At 43.1% G+C, this 16,648-nt stretch overlaps 1 protein-coding gene across 2 annotated transcripts in view; it reads right to left on the bottom strand.

Moving 5' to 3' along the window:
• The window catches only part of LOC143180571 (uncharacterized), a 288,265-nt gene that overhangs the window by 209,924 nt on the left and 61,693 nt on the right, over nucleotides 1-16,648 (bottom strand). For both annotated transcript variants that reach the window (XM_076380390.1, XM_076380389.1), the window contains exon 3: nucleotides 690-752. In XM_076380390.1, the coding sequence (XP_076236505.1) occupies nucleotides 690-752 (63 nt within the window). The remainder of the gene's footprint in view (nucleotides 1-689; nucleotides 753-16,648) is intronic.

The raw sequence follows: 16,648 nt of genomic DNA on the forward strand, positions 1-16,648 counted from the left end.
GTACAGATATCGGCACGCTTACCAATTCACGTGCATACGCACACAAAGCCGAGGGCGCAACGATGCATACGTTCTGGCGAGGGTGTAGCGCGCGAACACCCGTGCATACACGAGTACGCGGCCAAGTAGGGTCGCATAGATCATAGAGACGCATGTGTGGGGTGTGGCACGCACACCGAGCAATATATCAACGGTGTGAGGACATACGCGATAAACCCGTGGTTCGTACACGCGTATTAAACACGCAACACTCGGGCACAGTGCAGAGCGTGGCTCTCCACGGTGCGTAAGTGGCGGAGTAGCTGGCTGTATCGAGCTAGAGCTATTGTTGCAGGTATTATTTGCCAGTGATCGGAACGACTGAGTGCGTACGTGACGCGGAAGGAGAAGGAGGGAAAAGTTCGGTTGGTGGAATGCATTCTGTGACCAGCGGGGAAGTTGCTCGGGCGACGTGGCAGGCCTGATTGCGGACCGGCCAGCCACCACGCCCTGACCCACGCGATTTTCAAGATACCCGACACACGAGCCACGATAGGGTCGCTCGGCAGACGTGGGGTCAACCAACTCGACCCCTCGTCGCCAGCTCGCCTGTTCCTCCCTTCCCTTCCCCGATACGCGCCGAAACTTTCCTCCAGGCCTGACGTGTACTTAAATAGCCGCTGAGTACGAAGATCGGAATAGAAACTTACCCGTGTCGGGAGCACTTGTGGATCGGCTGACGAGAGCTGCTGCGATGAGTCGCGGTGATTCATCTGAAACAAAACCACCGACGCTTGTTAGATTGATTTTGTGCCTGGGGGGATTTCGAGGAACCCCAGCCGGCTGAAGTTGACCCACTTGAATCTGAGTGCAGGGACCGTTTCGGGAAGTTGTAATTTTAAGGAAATCCGTGTCTACGCGGAGCACGCTGGAAATTGCGATAGCCTTAGAATTCTAATTTCCCCTCAATTTTCAATGGAGCTTGTTACGTACTGTTAGTAACAATTTCATTTTAACAAACTTGGGTTTTGTAATTGAGATTGAGAAAGCTTTTTTTGTTCTTTATTTTATGGACTAATGTTTCTTATAGAGTGACGAGGTTCAAATGATTTACCCTGGAAATTCTAACGTCTTTGGAGAAGGGTAGTTTAAGGGTAGAAGAGATGGTTCCATCTTACTATGGAAGCAGAAAATGGGACTTGTAAGAATCTTCTGGACTTCTAACATTAGCAGTAACGGTTAACAACAAGGGTATCAATAATATTAACAATAATACTTACAGTTAGTAGTAACAATAATAATAGTGATAATAATAATGATAACAATAATAATAATAATATAATAATAATAGCAGATACTAAGTTATAGGATAGTGAGCTCGTAAAATAGCTTCAGTATTAAATTGGTTCAGGGATGTGACACATAATCCTACTGCGTTATTATTTATTCTTCCTCAGATATAATTTGTTTCGCGTAATCATTCTAATTATCTGGATAAAATTGTCAGTTTAATTTCGTAATAATTTATGGAGCATCGGCCATGGTAATAGCTACCGTAATAATGGTACTGGGAAATAATACGTAACTTATAATTACAATTCATGAGATTACCTTTGGCAAATATATCTTTCGATCAATCGAAATTGTGCATTTAATTGCATCACCGTTAATTCTATATCTCACTTAATGACAAATCTGTCGATTGAGCGACTGTATTGAATGTATTCCTCTATGTAATTATTAAGTTTATTAAGTTTAAGGTAACATTTTCTCTAGCGGCTCTGTCACTATTCTAAATATACAATATTATATTCGTACGTTTCGATTTCAGTTAAAATTGCAACGTTCAAGTGTAGAATGTAATGTTTTGTAACCGAATTTCAAATATAGCGCAATTGTATAAATTTTCGCGAAATATTCATATCGTTAGAAACAACGTAAAATAATACAAGTAAATTAAACCAACATTTTGTACCACTCTGCTAACATATTTACAAGGTATTTTTGTTTATCCTTTTCATACTTACATATTCCATTTTCTCTTCCAAAACCTACTCTAACGTTGTAACGTTGACTGTTACTCGAAACTTCCACCGAAAACCTCGAATTTCATTTAAATTACCTTTTAAAATTCAGTTTAAGCCTTGTTACCCTTATTGCCACATAAAATTATTATTATGAAATTTATTACCATACCCAGCCAGCAGACGGCGGCTATGCATGCAAACGGATTAATATGCAACATTTTCGTGAGACGGAGTAGTCATGGGAAAAGTGACTACTAAATGGTTCCTCCACGTTTTCATCCCGCAAGGGAGCCAACAAGCTCGCAGCTTCGCCGCGGCGTGCGTAAAAACAAATTTTATTGTAATCATTACGAAGTTCATCCGAGGATGGGGCTCGTGGCAGGGGAAATTACCGCGTTAAAGATTTAAGATAGCCGTTACAAGAAAGTTTAGCAAACGCGACTGCTTTGGGCAACTGAATGCGAAATCAGCGCGATGCATAAAACATCGTCGTCAATTATTCTTATTAGACGCTATCTATTCAACGATATTATCGCTTCTTGCCCGACGTGTTCTTTCTCCGAGCGCCGGCACTCGGATCTCGATGGCCAGTCTAATCGGCGGAAGTCGTCCACCACTGGAGAACCCGTGGAATAATCTGTTCCAAACTCGCGGAAAACTACAAGCAAGGAGAAAGGTAAGGAGGAAAAAAAGCACACGGTTGACAGCTATACTGGGATTCGTTCCACTCTCCTTACCCACCCTCGCTTATTTATTGTTTCAAACTGCGAACAGGGAACAGAAGTTGCTCGAACTTCCTGGAACGCTTGCAATGAACGAAGATTGCATTTCAATGGCCTACCAGAAGTGAATTTTTTTACAACGGCAGAAAGGAAACGTTGAAAGTGAGTAAAGGTCGATCGATAGACCTGTCTGTCCCTCGTGAGCGTACAAAATAGGATCCTTTAAACTGGTGTCTAGTAAATATCAAAAACTGTCTACAGAAGATTAAGTATTCGGTAAATTAATCCTAGTATGACACCTTTTTATGTTTCGATTATGTTTTTTATGTTACCTTTTTATGACAAAGAATTATTAGAAGTTGGTAATGACGAACTACGTAGATATGATGGGAAGCAATGCTTGCCAGTGAGAGATGAGTCAGTCCCGAATAACCCATCCTAGAGAGAAGAGCGAAAGGAAATATCGTTGCAAATAGAGAGTTTGCCTTAATTACTATTTATCATATAGTCAAGCTATTTATGTTTAAAGTTAACACCTTTATACAATACAAATATAATAGCTAAGTTGGTCTATCCAGTATATTACTAATTAATCACAAGATATTTATTATTTTCAAAAAATTCTTTTCTCATCCTTTCTTGGGCATTTTAAAAAAATCTTACTGGCACGACCTGAAGCCTGTTTACAGAAAAAGAAACAAAATCCCTAAGTGACTTCGAACTGCCTGCTAAATAGATTTTTAAGTTTCAAATTTAGTGGAGTCGCCGCGACTCTAAAGGGTTGTTCTAGATTAAAAACTAAACCTCCCGCAGGACATTCTTCCAAGGCTCTAACGTGCGAACTCGTGGCTCGTCACCAGGATGATCCACATACCGCAGCAGTGAACAGTCACTCCATTTACTCCATTTCCTATTACACCGCATTATTGAGATACTACCATTTACTATTGCGCTATGCCGCCACGGTATCGCCATGTAATCGATATACTATAGCTGCAACGCCACGTATCGCCTCTACCAGCCACGTGTACGCCGAGGTGCTGTCACAGACTGGCAAATCCCTTGTTTACCAAAGTCATCGTTCATTATACCGCGAAGATTCCACTCGCCGAGGGCGGAATCCGCTGGCAAAGAAAGCACGACAACAGCGGGGAGGATCCTGCTGCCGATCTAATCGACGGAAGTCGTTCTCAGCCTGGAGAGTTCGGAATAGTTGGCGAAGAAAGCTGCAAAACTGACACCACCGCAGGTATGTAGGGGCGAACTGGTGCAGAGAAACCGACAACTATCACGGAGGGAACGGAAGGGAACCGCCGTTTCACCAGGGACCTGTACACACCGTTAATTCGATAGCTACGTCACGGACGTCAAGAATGTTCCCGGATTCTATTCGAAGTATTCGGTGTATAGGACGAAAGAGTGAGCGGGAAGAGAGGGGTGTAGATTGGAAGAGAGGAGGAACACAGAGAGCGTGGCGGCGACCGCGATCTGAGGATTTTTGGTACGGCCAACTGTCGGTTGACTGGCATCCGATCGATCCCGGTTCCCGTGAATTTACCGAACCTCTTCGACTATTAGTGTCTATTCGTTGCCAGCGAATCGCTTCGAAAGATTGAACTCGGGAACGTCGTCGATGCTTGTCCCGAAAGCGCATTACTCGCGTGCCCCGGAAGCGTTTCGATTCGCTGAACTACTTCCAGTACGTGAGTAGTCACGAAAATGGGCCGGTTGAAACATTCGATTGAGAATTCGTCGGTTTTACGTTCAGGGTTATTGGAAATTCATATACATTGTCTCGAGGAGTTCTATGACTGTTGTGTACACATATTTAAGACGGTATGACAGTGTTAAAATTGTGTCTTAGTTTACGTATTATTCGGCAGATCAGTAAATTATTGTACGATATGAATAAAGAAATTAATCGGCTTTTCTTTCCTTAATCTGGAATTCGCCTATTTAAATTTAATACCTGGACCATGGAATCTCGTTCATGCGAGAAAATTCATTGGGCTATGCTTGTTTCGTTTTAATGGTCGTCTAAATGGCACGTACCACCAGATTTCTACGCAAATTTTATCCCGATAAAGTACATAAACACGCTCGGAAAACATGCTTAAAAGAGGACGCGTTAATCATTCGTTAGCCGTATAATTATAAATAATCAAGCTTTCAATACAGCTCGTTGGTTTATGCGATGGAAAATACTAATTATTTCGCCTGCAATTATGGAAAATAAAATACTGGTGCAGCGCCCAAAGATACGGGTAATATTAATTACTGAGAATTCAATAACTAAAAGTTACGAAACATAATAAATTTTTAATAGAAAAAGGCTAATAAAAACGTACAAGTTTGCAAAACAAGTCAACGTTCTGTGGAATGGCCAAGTAACTGTGAACCGACACTTGAATAGGGTATAGCTATAGTACAGCAGAACAATAGCAACAGAATCCGAAACAGGGGAATGAAAACAGTCAAGTTCAGGAGATTCCCTGAATCGTATGTTTTCGCGACGTAATTCGATCAAGAGGGTAGACAGTAACAAGAATCTCTTTCGTTCTGTCCAGCGTGTCTCAGCGTCTAAGGTTTCTAGGATAATCTGTCCTCGCAGGATTGCTTCCTAAAGCTATTCATCGCACCTTTAGTCACTTATCGATCGTTCCCTCCACAATTTAAATTGCTATACAGACGTCGTAATTTTTGTTACGAAAAAATCAATCAAAACGAAATATCACGATTAAAATAAATTGCGACTTGTCGATTTTCAACATTTTACCATGTTGAAAACCACATTTTATTTCAGTTACTATTACGGCACAAGAAATTACGCGAATTAATGTGTACTGGTAGATTAGCTTTGCTCAGAAAATCAACAACCAAAGGCTAGAACCGCGAGACTCGTTGCGTTGCAGCAAGTTTCAAGCAGTACATAAATGCACTTATTTAGAAACAAATTAAACGTTTATTGGGGGTGAATTATATCGTTTGCAACTGGATCATTTACTCCAAGAAAATATAAGCAATTTACACGGATGAAATTCTTGTTTCATATTGATTTTAATAGCGCGTGTTTCAATAAACATATATTCCAAATCATAACATTTCTAAGTATCAGCAATTTTCTCCCTTATACTGTATTCATTTCTTTATACACTTTCGAGTGAAAATATATACTTTATATAATCGAAAAGAATGTAAATATTAAAAATTAAGTTGTATAACTAACCCTTAGATAAAAATATTAATATAGAAGTCAGAGAAGAATTAAAAATGGTTAAACATACATAGTTTAAAGAATCTATGAATATCTTCTAATTTTGTACTAAATTCGCTAGGGTTGCATACAGGAACGAAATTATATTTGCAGAAACAACGTTCGCAATTTCAGTAGCTGCCATTATGGAAATTTATCTTGTAAGGGTGTTCCTGACATAGGTATCAATAATAGTTTACAAGTTTCGATGCGTCGATGTAACCGTCTACCCAACGTTTCTCCTACATTAAAGCGTCCCGCGAACTCTGTTCAAGTGAACCTAACCCAGTCCATGGCCGTAAATTTCATGTTTCTCAGTTGCATTTCGAGCCCGTGTAGAGTGGCATATTCCCTGAACAACAACAATCGAAAGAATGCAATACTAACCCTCTACGAGAATTCCATGACTCGTAGATCCTCTGTCGGTGTAATTCGAGCTTGAAGCTGGAGGATAACAGTAGCTCTATCGTCTCCCTTTTGCTCGACATGTATTCTGATACGTATCCTGAAGAACCTGTAGTCAAGGGGTCGTGTCGATAGACAATTACTTTGTTTTCCAGCAAGTGTCTACTGCCAGCAAACTAAGGCAACCGTAATAAGATTAAATTCAATGGAAGTTCCTGTTCGCTGCAGAATTCGACCGACCTGGTCTGACTGGTAAGTCCCGAATCCACTTCGACGCTGCGCCGACATGAGTTACTCGCGAAACTTTACACTTCCCCGCGGTCTGTCATTTCTGGGGAAGACACTGTCTTCCGCAGAGAAATCTTTCGATTGGAAATTCAACACTTTACCTTTACTTTACCGAGTCCTCTCTATTGTCGACTGGGACGATCATTTGTGGGTCATGGATTATTTCGTGTTTACGCTTCTGGAAGCTCTAGTTACAAACTAGATATGTCACTACTGAATGTATTGCACTATGCCTGGTAGATAAGAGGTGTGCAGTTTCGCTATACTATATTTTAGAGTATTATATAATTCATCTAAACGATCACTTAGTGGATCTTCCAATGATTCTAGAGTGAAGTAGCAATTAAACAAGTTTTAAACTGGTGTAGAACAGAAATAGTAAAGAGTGTACTTGTATTACTCGTGTTCCATGAGAAGTGCCTTGGAGAGCATTGCACTTAATGCATTTCAAGGAACTTCTCATGAGTCACGTATAATACCTACATAGCTTTGCCTACATTTAGTGACATAGCATATAACGTAAATAGGAAAACTACCTACAAGAGTATTTTTAGAACCATCCTTAGACCAACGAACTTCGAAAACACTGGCAAAATAGGTACAATATTTGATTAATTCTATTACAAGACCTGGCAATAAAGTAGCAAAATAAAAAACGCTAGAACTAACAGAGAATTGTCTCCAAAAGTACCTAAATCTCCCAGAAACAGAGCAAACCCGTTCCTCGCGTGATATAGGTACCCACATGATAGTAACCCACCTCGTTCCCGTCTCAGCGCGAAAAGAACGGAACCCAACAAACTTGATTTTCCTTATTTATGACAGCGCGCCCTTTTCGATGTTCAATATATCACAGACAGACGTTCCCTGCAACAAATCTACCGCCATAAATCCACCAGCGAGCAACTATTTTGCAGTTTTCCATAAATCCCCTCGGAGAAGACAAACGGATAAACATCCTTGGCGGACGAGCGTTTACGTACGAGAGGCAGCCGTGCAATTTCAATTTCTTTCCGACGTAATTGCCGCGCGCACATCCTGGGGAGGCAACAAGAAGCGTCGAGCGCGAACGCAGACTGGTGCAGAAGGCAAACAGGGAGAAGGAAGGAGGGGGGGTGGCTGGAGCGAATTCCAGCGCGGGAATTTTGGAGGACTGTGGATTCTGAACGTAACGCGAGACTCGGGAAAGTAGAGGGTAACATCGAGCCGAGAGCGTTTCCGGCGCGTGTATTTCGATACGTTACCGTTTCGAGAAGAACATATAGCCATGCGGTCGAGCTGGGAAACGATTGCTTTGCACTTCTGTGCACGCCCCCAGGGCAATCGTAAGTTGAGATACCTACTGAGAGAGCCACCCTCTATATTCCCCCTCGATCCCCTCTCCCTCTATCATTTCGTCCCCCTTTTCACCCCTGCCGATTTCTCTCCCCCCTTTCCTCTCTCTCTCTCACTCTCTCTCTCTCTATCTCGTACCCTACCCTGGTTCTGGGTTCCCTTATCCTCTTCCAGAAACGAGTCGTGCTTCTCTCCTGGCGATGTTGAAGTCTGTAACCCCGAATGCAACCGGCACCGCGAACTGAAGGAGCTGGTGTTGGTGTAAGACTCGCTAAGAGGGAGGGCCAGACCGAGAGATCGATCGCTCGAACGTGCTTCCGGCATCCTCGAATATTACCCTCCACCTATAACCGACCTATATCGGCGTCGGGTGCACGTAATACCGTTGCCTGCGTGCGTATAGGTATGTACTTACGGAGACTTGAATATTGGACATATTGATGCTTATGTATCGCGGACCACGATCTTATGTAGGTATATATATATATATATGTATTTATGCATAATACATATATAAATATGTGCGTGCAGGTATATACACAAGTCGGTTAGTATGTTAGCGCGTCCGTGTAGACATATAAACGGATTTTAGGTTACGCAGATACACCACAGAGTATGGTAATAAGTCTTGATCTCTAAGCGACAGATGGCTTCGAATTGTTTATTATTCATTGGTGGGAAAGTATGGGATTGTTTCGCGTGGCGTTACGATTCGATGGTAAAAGGACGAAGTCCCATAGTCTGTGAGAAGGAACGTCGAGTTTAAGAGGTGAAAGCTAGTGAAGGTTCAAGCTTGATCAGCTCTAGTTAGAAAAAGTAAACGGGACATCTAAGTTGTTTGCTTAGAATTAGATATTAAATATGAGATCATGTTAGAAGTAGTATACGTGAGTAATGTTCTTCCTCATCTCACGTTTCCTCTCACGTTTTCTCCAGAGATCGAGAAAGTATCTGGATTGTTTATAACGTGATCGTAGAAAGTAATAGTCTGTAAATAAATTAGTAATTAACTACATCTTTGAGTATGAATCTCTTCAGCAGTGAAAATCGCCTCATTATTTATGAGGTAACCCAACAGATCACCTTCCATTACAAAAATTATTGCAAACACACTAAAATACTAACAAATATGAGATTTTCTAAGCCATCTTGGATTTCTTAGGTCCATCCTAGAAAAATAACCCCTAACAATCTAACTCCAACAAAATATTCTCCAATGACTCCTAGCAGAGTCTCCTCACATCTGAACATCACAAGCAAAGAAAACCCAGAAAGTTTCCCTATTCCCCCGTGTCCATAATTTATTAGTAGAAAATACGCTCTTAATACCCCGAGCAAGCAGAGCTGATGTACTCCGTCTATCGCAAGCAATATCGGCAGAAAGAGCTCGCTCTTATCTCCAGGTGCACAAAGGAAAATGCAATACGAACGGAATCCCATTTACCGCGTAAAAGAGCTCCTTTCATCAGAACAATTTTTTCGGCCAGAACTGTGTGCAGCTTTGAAGCTCGCCCCGCGCAACTACCCTCAATGTGCACCACTAGATCGCCCCCGTTACGCAGGACGTATACGCGGACATAATTTCCATTATTAGATCCGCGCATCTACATATGTATGTAATCACCCCGCAGAGGTAAGCGTATGCACGTGCAGGCAAAATATTTGCATCGGCTCCTGTATGCAGGCGGTTGCATAATGCGCAGCGCAGGGAAGGCGAACCGCGAAGTGCCGACGGGAATGGAGGCGCGGCGGTATCGTTGAGCAACAATAGATATGATTCGCGGGCCATCTGTCCTCGGGCGGCGCAAAAATTCTGTGGAAAATCGAAAGCGTCCCCGAGAGAGGTGGCATCTGGTGGCATTACGTCCCTATCGCGAGCGCAGGCCTCTGATATCGCGTGGACTCCAACTTAGGGAAAAGAATTTTCGTTTAGCTTAGAAGAGGAAGCCTTCCGATAGATTCGAGCGGAAAATTGGAAAATGGTTTACCGCCGGTTTCGCGCGCAGGATTCGATGCATTTTTCTCGCCACGATCGCGATACATTCCCGACGTGTTTTAATAAAATCGCCCCTCCGCTTCAATTATCAGCTGCTGGGAAAGTTTCCTCGAGCGATACGTATCGCTTTATAATAAACGATGTAATCGAATCGACTGACAGTGGGACGATTCCTTGATAGGATTACGCTCGTTAATTCGCGTCAAAGGCGCGAAAATCGTGTATAAAAATATCGAGATGGAAGGGTCGTTCCTGCTCGTTTGGGAAATTCGAAGGGCACTCGGCCGCGCTCAGCTACTGAGTCTCGACGTGCCACAGTAAATTATAGATAAGGCTGGGGGTGGTACTTAACTTTCATGGAGATTCGTAACAGTCTGCGTCCAGATCTACCGAGAAAGAACACCTAAGCGGTCTTTTTTTCGCGGGTAACCCAGTTTCGTCTCAGCGAAATCATTTCACGTTCAGCTGTGTGCAAACGGCGCGTTACGCTGGTCTCGCTAGTCCCTGTGTAGCGACCAGTAGCTCGAGCTAAGCTTCCAACCCCCCCGCCAGACGGAGTAACTGGGATTGCCACGATAATTGACTTTTTCAACTCGTCCCGATTTTTTGTCATTTCTCTTCTCGCCGACTGAGAACGGTAACCGTCAACTGCTTTCGCCTCCTCTGCTTCTTCGTCTTCTTCTTCGTCCTCCTCTCCCAGCCTCCCAGAACTTTATTTTCCCTTCGCGTTGGCCCTGGGTTCTCTGGCGCCGCGTTTTTGAAGTAAATAAAACTTTCCACCGGCTCGTTCCTCTTTCTGTTTGAATCCCTGAGTACCAATGACAGACATCGTGAATACGCAAGAACCCGTACGAACAAACGAGACGTCTGACGCGACGCCTGTACGTGGGCCGAGTCCTCTTCAGGACGAGGGAAAGGGGAGTGCTGGGTAATTTAAGTTTCTTTAACGCGTCTCGCGATCGCGGGGAAATTTCGGTTCGATGATCTTCCCTTAAGTTTGTTGAGAAATACGATCGATGTTCTTATTCGGAGGGACGAAGTTGTAAAAGATGGAAACTCTGAATCCAGCAAAGTAGGTGTAGTTTTCCCTCTCAGAGATAATTCGAGTCGTTTGTTTGACTTCTTCGCCGATCCTCGTTAGCTGTAACGGAATACGCGATTGCTACTTCTACTGCTGCGCATTGTGAATTTATAATAATAGCCTCGTCGCTATCTTCGACGACTGCGTTATGTAGTCCACGATCCCCAGCTCTTTAGTCTTCTTTTGCTACTCCAGATAATCTCTTTAAAATTTAAAGTGCAGCAGTCCAACCCTTTCGACAACGCGGGCGCACATATGTGCCTATGTAAACGCAGGTTAGCAAGTAAGACCAGCTGTTACAGTTGTTGGCTCTCCGCGTACAGGGAACGTCTGGTGCCGAAGATCTTGCTGCCAAAACCGTTGCATAACGAATTTTCAGGAGAGCGCAAAGTGCATCGCCGTCTCTTGTCATCGAGCATCATTAAGGTTCTTCCGACTGATTACGCAAACGTAATGAGGAGAAACGAAACATTCGTCGAGGCGTGGCAAAAACGTATTAGACCCCTGTACTGTTGCTGTGCTTCGAGATAACAATCATTTTACCTCTGCAGCGCAGTCACAGAAAACAAGCGGAGGTAAAGAAAGGAACAAGAAAGAAGAATAATGTTGAATGAGAATTAATCATACGGCGGAATAATGGCGGGGCCCTTTGTTAAGGGGGATTTTAAAAAATTAAAGGGTCTCTAAGGGGATTAACATAATCCAGGAGATGTACCTTCGCAGGCGTCAGGTAATTCATAATGCGTTTACAGTTAACAAAACAGAGGCTGAGTGGTGGGTTCGTTATAAAACAAACGTCGACGAAAAAATCACGGAAAACAAGGCGTGCGTGCTAACTCCATAGTGACTAGCCAGGGATCATTTAGGTATTAAAGGTTGATTCGTATGCGTCGTCACGCCTCCTGTATTCGTTCGCGTAATACTCGACAGTCACGCGTGGAAACTTTGATCGTCCCCTTTAGCAAGTGCTTTCACCTTTTTCAACGAATACATGTCGATTTAAAACGCTACTTTACATTCACAATTCTCGTAACTGAATGCGACAGAATCCTAATGCTGTTATTAAATACTTTAACAAGCGAGCCAGAAAATGTACGTTGGAACAGAAATAGCTAGGAAGAGAGAATCAACATGTAAGTATTCGCTTATTACGAGGAACGACCTCTGAAACAAAGAGCAAAGTGTTTGCAGACCCAAGTCAGGAACGTGGGGCATTCCGAAATCACGGTTATCGGTTTTAAAGGGTCTTCAAAGTGTTAATTTAATTTGGCCGGATGGATGCATTCTTCGTAGCAGTGAAACGTTGGGCAAACAGAACACATGCAGCCTCGAACTTCACTAGGGCATCGAGCGATGCTTTGCTCGATTTAAATGCGAGCAAACGACCCCAGTAACCGTCGTTCAAGCTACTTCGACCATCTCGACCGAGAGCTATTTCGTGGATTGCTCCTCGGGGAGCATAATCGAAGACTAACTCGTAAGAGCCGCCGGCAGAGATAGCAAGAGGTTGTTTTCAAAGTGCATCAAACGCGTAACAGGATGCGGTATTGCTTGGCGCGCGCCGTGGCGACGCGAATATATTGAGCGAGCATAACATTCCTGCTCGCCTAAGTACTTAACATCGATACGCATCCTTGCTGGTCCCTTCGCTGGGGACATGTGTTACATCCTCGGGAAATGGTCATCCATTCGAGAAGGACGTAAAACGAAAACAGGCATATATGAACTAATACGTAAATCTAGATACGTGTCACGTACTTTTTTTTTATTAATTATGTTGATTCTGTACGTGAGAGTCAAGCTGACCCAAATTCTCTTTTGCTGTTTTTTAGGGGAGCAGGAAGATAATTATGCTCACCCACTTTTTAACGTAATACTTAAAGCAATTAAAATAATTTTTTATGTATAATATAAAGTAAATAAATTTCTATTATTTTAATAGAATAAAGAAACAGTAACATGGTGTGAAACCATAGATGAAACTGAATTTTTTAAAAATGAACTTGTGTACTCTCAGGGAAAGAATTTTTAAAGCAGCACTTGCAGGGACTATAAAAAGTAGTTTCTATAACATTCTATATTAAATAATTTAGATAACACTGTTTATCGTCATGTTCTTTCATATTCTTAAGTGCCTTGCCTTTAAGAAAATTTCCTACTGTGCGAAATGAATAAACCACCATTACTAGGATCTAGGGAATTACCCTAGATGCGTTAAAATTTACAAGCGAAGTTCCACGTGTGACATTTACGCTATTATATGTATGTTCTAATTAGGCAGCGAGACAACAAGTTAATGGCACGTAACGATAGCTATATCGACGCAGAGTAGCGAAAATGGAATTAACTTGTTGAATATGCAACACCGAATTTTTAACTCGTTTCACCGTATCGAGTTCCCTGGTTCTATCGATCGACTTCTGGTATCGACTACCAAATGCGAGCCAGTTGTCCTCGGTCGATACAAGTTTAAATAGGAGCGGCGCGTTACGGATTTAATAAATGCAGTCTGGGAAACGGACGAAAGTTCCTACGCGATAGGGAACTATCAAAAATGGAAACAAAATCCGAACTCGGCAAACACCTAATAACGCGGAAATATTCCGACCGTTGTACGGCGCGATATAATCAGCGAGCGTTTCAAGCAAAGCAATTAAAACGATTAAAACTCGGAAAAGGACCCCAAAACGAGCATGTATGGGGCTAAAAATAGAGAGGCGGGTTCGAGTCGGCTGCACTGACATGAACAAAGACAGAAAGCAAAAGGAGCATACAAGTGTAATTCTGAAATTCGTTCAACTAATTGGACCGTGACCCAAAACTCACGCGTGAGAATTACCTGGCATTTCAAGTGTGCTAAAGGTGAACAATAACGCGAAAAAAGCTCAATTGGACGGAAAATAGGAAAATTTCGAGCGAGGTCCTAAAGTGTCCCCCCTTATCCTTCATTTGCTTTTACAACGATCTTTTATAGCGGTGGCATTTGATACAATATTGATCAATGGAATTGTGTTACTTCTTCAAAATATAGTTAACTAAACATGTTGATATATTTAAAAAGTGTTAACTACACTAACTAGTTGACTAGATATTAACAGTTACAATTACTGTATTTGCTTTACCTTCTTCGAAAGTCTGAAACTTTGAAGATGGGAAAATTTCAAATTTTGAAAATTCGAAAATTTAAAAATTTGAATATTTGAAACTTCCAAATTTTGAAAATTCGAAAACCTGAATATTTGTATGTTAGGATATTCAACTATTAGGTACAAAAATTGAATACTATATATTTGGACATATCTACATCACTATTCAATTATTCGAAAATTTTAAATACTGGTATCTACAAATCTACATTCGAAAAAAATTAAATTTCAAAAATTCCAAAAAAGCATGAGAGTGAGAATTGTGCATACACAGCTTCCCACGCAAACGTTTAGAAATCCGATCTTAACCCGTGTGTTCAGCCGTAATGCAAACGCAGCAATCCATTAACAAAACGTTTACAAATTGCCGGCATAAAATTGTCGAAACCTGAAACTACGTGCTACAGTTACCGTAACAACAGGAAGAGCCGCCATGACAATGTGAAATGTATCGCGAAACGGAAATCACGGATGAATATAAAATTAAATGGCAGCAGCGGCCACTGAAAAGCCAACTCGCTCGCCCAAGTATCACCGCAAAATATCGCGATGGTCTCGGTTTGGAGGCGAGTCGCGGGGTCTGAATGATTGACTCACCGTGGGCAGGTCGTTGTATGACAGTGCTCTGCTTCGAAATGCGGAAACTGCAGGAAGAGATGCGCCGTTGCGGATGTCGCGCACGTAACCGCGATAAACAATAATTAAAGGCTGGGAGAAGAACGGGCCTGCATGAACGTGTAATAAAAAAAGACGCATTGCCGGGCTCTGTGTGCAATACGCGCGTATAAATTCCCCTGGAATATGTGTATTATTGCGGGCCAGGCGCGGTGAAGTTTGTTAAATACACCGTGATTTATCGCCACGACCGCGGGGATAAAACACGTTCGACGATGCAACGAGGACCAGCTCTCGCTGGATGCGGCTGATATTACGGCTGGACGTGACGCAACGCGTCTGGATTAACTAATAATGCATTCTTTCCCCTCGCGGCCTGTTCCAACTGCATACCTTTCGCCGAACGTGTCCTGGTCCAGCTGAACGCTCGCGTGAATCAGCTCGAGACGATCATTGTTGCGAGCTCTTGGCACTGATTCACCTTCTCCCGGTGACCCGCTGCGGTTGCTCGAGGCCAGAGACACTCTAAGCCCAGCTTCGAGTGGACACCGAAACGATCCTTAATGCCTGGGATACGACGTTGATGATATTGCTCGCTGGCTCGCGTCGCCGCCGCTTGATCTCAGCGTCATGAGCCAGCATCCAAAATTAATGAAAAGAATATTGCTGTCTTTATTGCCGTACGCTGTCCCAATTTCTGTCCTAGGAGCTCGCAGCGATTAACTGAAGACAGAGGAATAACTCTAGGGAAGCACTAGGGACCTTCCACTGTGTCACTTGGATAACAGCAATTGGATACTTCCCGAGTGTCCAATCTAACCCCCGTTTTCCACGACTTGCGTTATCATTCGAGCTACTACTTTAGGCTCTTCGGAAGTCCTCATAAAGCATGAGTAGAGTTTCAACGACGACTAACTTGATTTCACTTTCACAAACAAAAACACAATCTCTTCTTCATTACACGAGACTATAACGATCTTTGCTTCAAGCGAACTCAATATAGCTGAAATTCTGTAGCACCTTGCAGCACTTGGGCTGCTTTCGGTTCACCGCGGCCACGTGATCACTGAGGCGCCGTCGAACAGCACAAACTCCGTTTTAGTTCCCATAATCAAGACTTAATTGGAAGTCAGCTTTGCGCAGTGTCATCAGGAGTAGTTGGCGCACGATCGAGCGTCACGAGCTAATAGCGATTCTAGTTTGCTCGCTCGTTGAACGCTGGGTCTGCGATAGAGGGTTGGAGTAAGGATCGTGGCGGTTGCTCGACTCGACAGCACTTTTATTCCTCGAGGACTGATGAATCCAAAGGTACGCACGCACACGCTCGCTTCCACCTGAACGGGTCAGCCGACGACAACAGGCAGAACAGGTTTCAGAATTTCGGGAAGGAGAGAAGGTGCTCTGACGTGAGAGCTGGCTGGATGTCGTGGCCCGATGCGATAAGCAAGAGAGGCTCAGCGGGCTATGTATACGTCCTAGGTGGAACTATACGTGCAGGTTATATAGTGATTGGGGCGTTACCCGGCTCGCAGAAATCTCACGTGCGAGCACAATGCCTCTTTTGTCATTCTGAACTGGCGCGCGCCAGTTACTCGTAGCTGCTATGCCAGCCGTGCCGCGGTAGACGTCTTTTCTTAGGACTTTAAGGAATTTTCTTGCCGTTCAGGCCCCGATATTCGTGGCTCTTTGTCGGTGATACAATGGCGCAGACGTCGCTCACCTCTTTCGAGTGCTTACGACCAAACGATGTTTTGAAACTGGCATCACCATTAGGTGGATGAGAGTATGTACAATCTAGGAA

The sequence above is a fragment of the Calliopsis andreniformis genome, chromosome 6 (assembly GCF_051401765.1).
Source record: "Calliopsis andreniformis isolate RMS-2024a chromosome 6, iyCalAndr_principal, whole genome shotgun sequence".
In the NCBI taxonomy this organism is placed as follows: Eukaryota; Metazoa; Arthropoda; class Insecta; order Hymenoptera; family Andrenidae; genus Calliopsis; species Calliopsis andreniformis.